Genomic DNA, 2402 nt, shown 5'->3' with positions numbered 1-2402 from the left:
TTCAAGTTTTTCTTGTTTTTTTAACCCTTTTTTACAGTTGCTCTTTGTACAGTTGTTACCTTTAGTGTAGACTCAAGCAGAAAAGTATGAATCCTCAGTGTGTGTTGTTATGTTTGTCAGTAGGCGTGTCATGGGTGGACGCAGAGGACAAGCCCCCTTCAACACATTTGGCCGTGGGCAACTGCGTAACGTGAAGGTTGCATTTGCCATATAATGGAAAGAATAATAATCAAGTATGCACAGTTGTATCAGGAAGAAACATCACATTGCTACCATTAATTGGTGCATAAATATTTACCAGACTGCAGGAAATTAAGTGAAGATGAGCCCCCCCAAATGCTGAAACAATACCTAGGCCTTTGGTGTCGTGACCTCAGCTTCAGCCTCATTACTGGTAGTGATGCACAGTGTTTACTTCCCAACATACTCAAACAAACACACTCCTACATGTCCCAGCTGAAGCAGTGACAAGGTGACCTTGAGGTTATTGTGTAGCCTCAGCATCACTCTACACTTTGAACACTTCTCAGTAGTTACAAAAACAGTATTATAGATACTCAAAAAATGACCTCAAAATCATGTTCATAACACTGAGCTGTAACGGTGTCTCACTGTTAAAGCTTGCCCGGTTAAGTCCATTACCAGAGGCTGCTGGCTGTGCAGCATAGATGGAGATTATAGAGATAAGAACTTAATGCCCTCAGACACCTTCCTGGCCTCAAACCCCCTGGTGTCCCGTCCATCACACACTCCTCTGAGCTCATCCACTCTTGCTCTGGACTCTGGAAGACACAGTCGGCCAGCTGCCATGAAGACTGCTCTGGCCCTGCTGCTGCTCATCTCTCTGGTCTGCCACAGTAAGTTTCTACCGCACTGATATCAACACTGGATTCTGGGGTTTCAAAAGTGGGTGAGAACTGAGTTCATTAGCTGCTGGCAGAATAATTGCTGGAGGATCCAGGATTTTTGTGTCTTAAAAGCAGACTGTAGCTGCAGATTGTTAATTTACACAGTGGCAAAGCAGTTTGAGCTTGAGGTCTGCACAATTTGGGGCATTTTCTCAATAAATGGGTCACAGATTTAAACCTGTACCTGTAAGCGAATGGGTGCCTGTGTGTGTGTGTGTGTGTGTGTATGGATGCATACTGGGGTGAATGGACCATCAATAACATGGTTGTCTGCATGTTTACGCTCGTGTGAACATACATGCTAAGTGTCAAGTCAGGTGTTCTCTCCTGCTCTGTCTGCAAAGGCCACGCCCTCAAATGTCACCAATGCGTGGCGTCCAATGAGGACGACTGCAACCGACAGGGCTCCACCTCCTGCCCTCAGTATGCTGACGCCTGCTCCACCATCACAGGACCCAGTGAGTTAACACACACACCTACAAACACACGAGGAAAACATGCAACACAAGTATGATTTGGTTGAATAAAGTATTGTTTAAGTCTCACTAGAGGTCAGCATGACACTGACAACCAACTGCTTCTGTGAGGAAGCATTTTAAGGAAGTCAGTAGAGCTTAAAAATCATGCTCGTGCTGCTTCCATTGACAAAGAAGAAGTTTGAACTCAGTGTTAAAACCCATAAAGCTGGAACCAGTCATATAGAGTGGCTGAATGCTTTGTAGATAAATGGCGTCTTCATTACTGAGTCAATACTTTGTCTGCTTCTGTTGTGTTTGTGTGTGTGTGTGTGTGTGTGTGTGTGTGTGTGTGTGTGTGTGCACGCGTGCGTGCATGTGTGATCATAAAGCCAGCCTCTCATCATTTGAGGTTGCTGGATGTCATCCCAGCAGTTTATGATAACCACAAACCTCTGTATGCCTACATCTGTGTGTGTCTGTGTGTGTGTGTGTGTGTGTGTGTGTGAGAGTGTGGGAGGGAGTTCACCGAGTTCACAGCGTCATACTGAACTAACATAACTGGTCAACCTTCAGTCACTTCAAAACAATTAAACTGTGCACGTTTGTCGGCGTCACACGTCCCTCTCTCCGTCCCATTCTTTCTCAACAGACACTGTGATGAAGTCGTGCTCGTACAAAGCATTTTGCGAAAAGGCTAACGGCGCCGGCTCCGGAGCCAAGATGGAATGCTGTTTTGGCGACGACTGTAACGGGCCCCACCGGAGCCACAGCCACGGTCACCACAGCAGTGCAGGAGCTCTGGCCTCCAGCCCCATCCTGCTGATCACGGCCCTGCTGCTGCGCGTGGCCGCCAGTCAGCTGTGAACACTTCAACTTTTCTTTTCCTCCAGTGATTCATCATGTGTTCCTTGTCTGTTTAATCATTTGCTATGTTGTCCATCCATCCACCCACCCTTTTGTCTTTGTCACTCTGCCCCTCAGAGATTTTTAATCGAAGTTTTCGAAAATGATTTGTACAAAGGCCCATGTCTGCCAA

At 46.4% G+C, this 2402-nt stretch overlaps 1 protein-coding gene across 1 annotated transcript; it reads left to right on the top strand.

Moving 5' to 3' along the window:
- The first annotated feature begins 788 nt into the window (after positions 1-788).
- LOC117252054 (uncharacterized) lies at positions 789-2402 on the top strand. Its single transcript, XM_033618717.2, has 3 exons — positions 789-857; positions 1253-1366; positions 2016-2402. The coding sequence occupies exons 1-3, from the start codon at positions 809-811 to the stop codon at positions 2228-2230; spliced, it is 378 nt and encodes a 125-aa protein (XP_033474608.1). The 5' UTR covers positions 789-808; the 3' UTR covers positions 2231-2402.

The sequence above is a fragment of the Epinephelus lanceolatus genome, chromosome 9 (assembly GCF_041903045.1).
Source record: "Epinephelus lanceolatus isolate andai-2023 chromosome 9, ASM4190304v1, whole genome shotgun sequence".
Taxonomy (NCBI): Eukaryota; Metazoa; Chordata; class Actinopteri; order Perciformes; family Serranidae; genus Epinephelus; species Epinephelus lanceolatus.
Note: the sequence above shows the minus strand (reverse complement) of the source record. Positions and strands in the feature narration are given on the sequence as shown.

Coding starts and splice junctions, on each gene's coding strand:
- LOC117252054 (XM_033618717.2), top strand. CDS start 809: ATGAAGACTGCTCTGGCCCTGCTGCTGCTCATCTCTCTGGTCTGCCAC. Junction 858..1,252: donor CATCTCTCTGGTCTGCCACA/GTAAGTTTCTAC, acceptor CTGTCTGCAAAG/GCCACGCCCTCAAATGTCAC. Junction 1,367..2,015: donor CTCCACCATCACAGGACCCA/GTGAGTTAACAC, acceptor CTTTCTCAACAG/ACACTGTGATGAAGTCGTGC.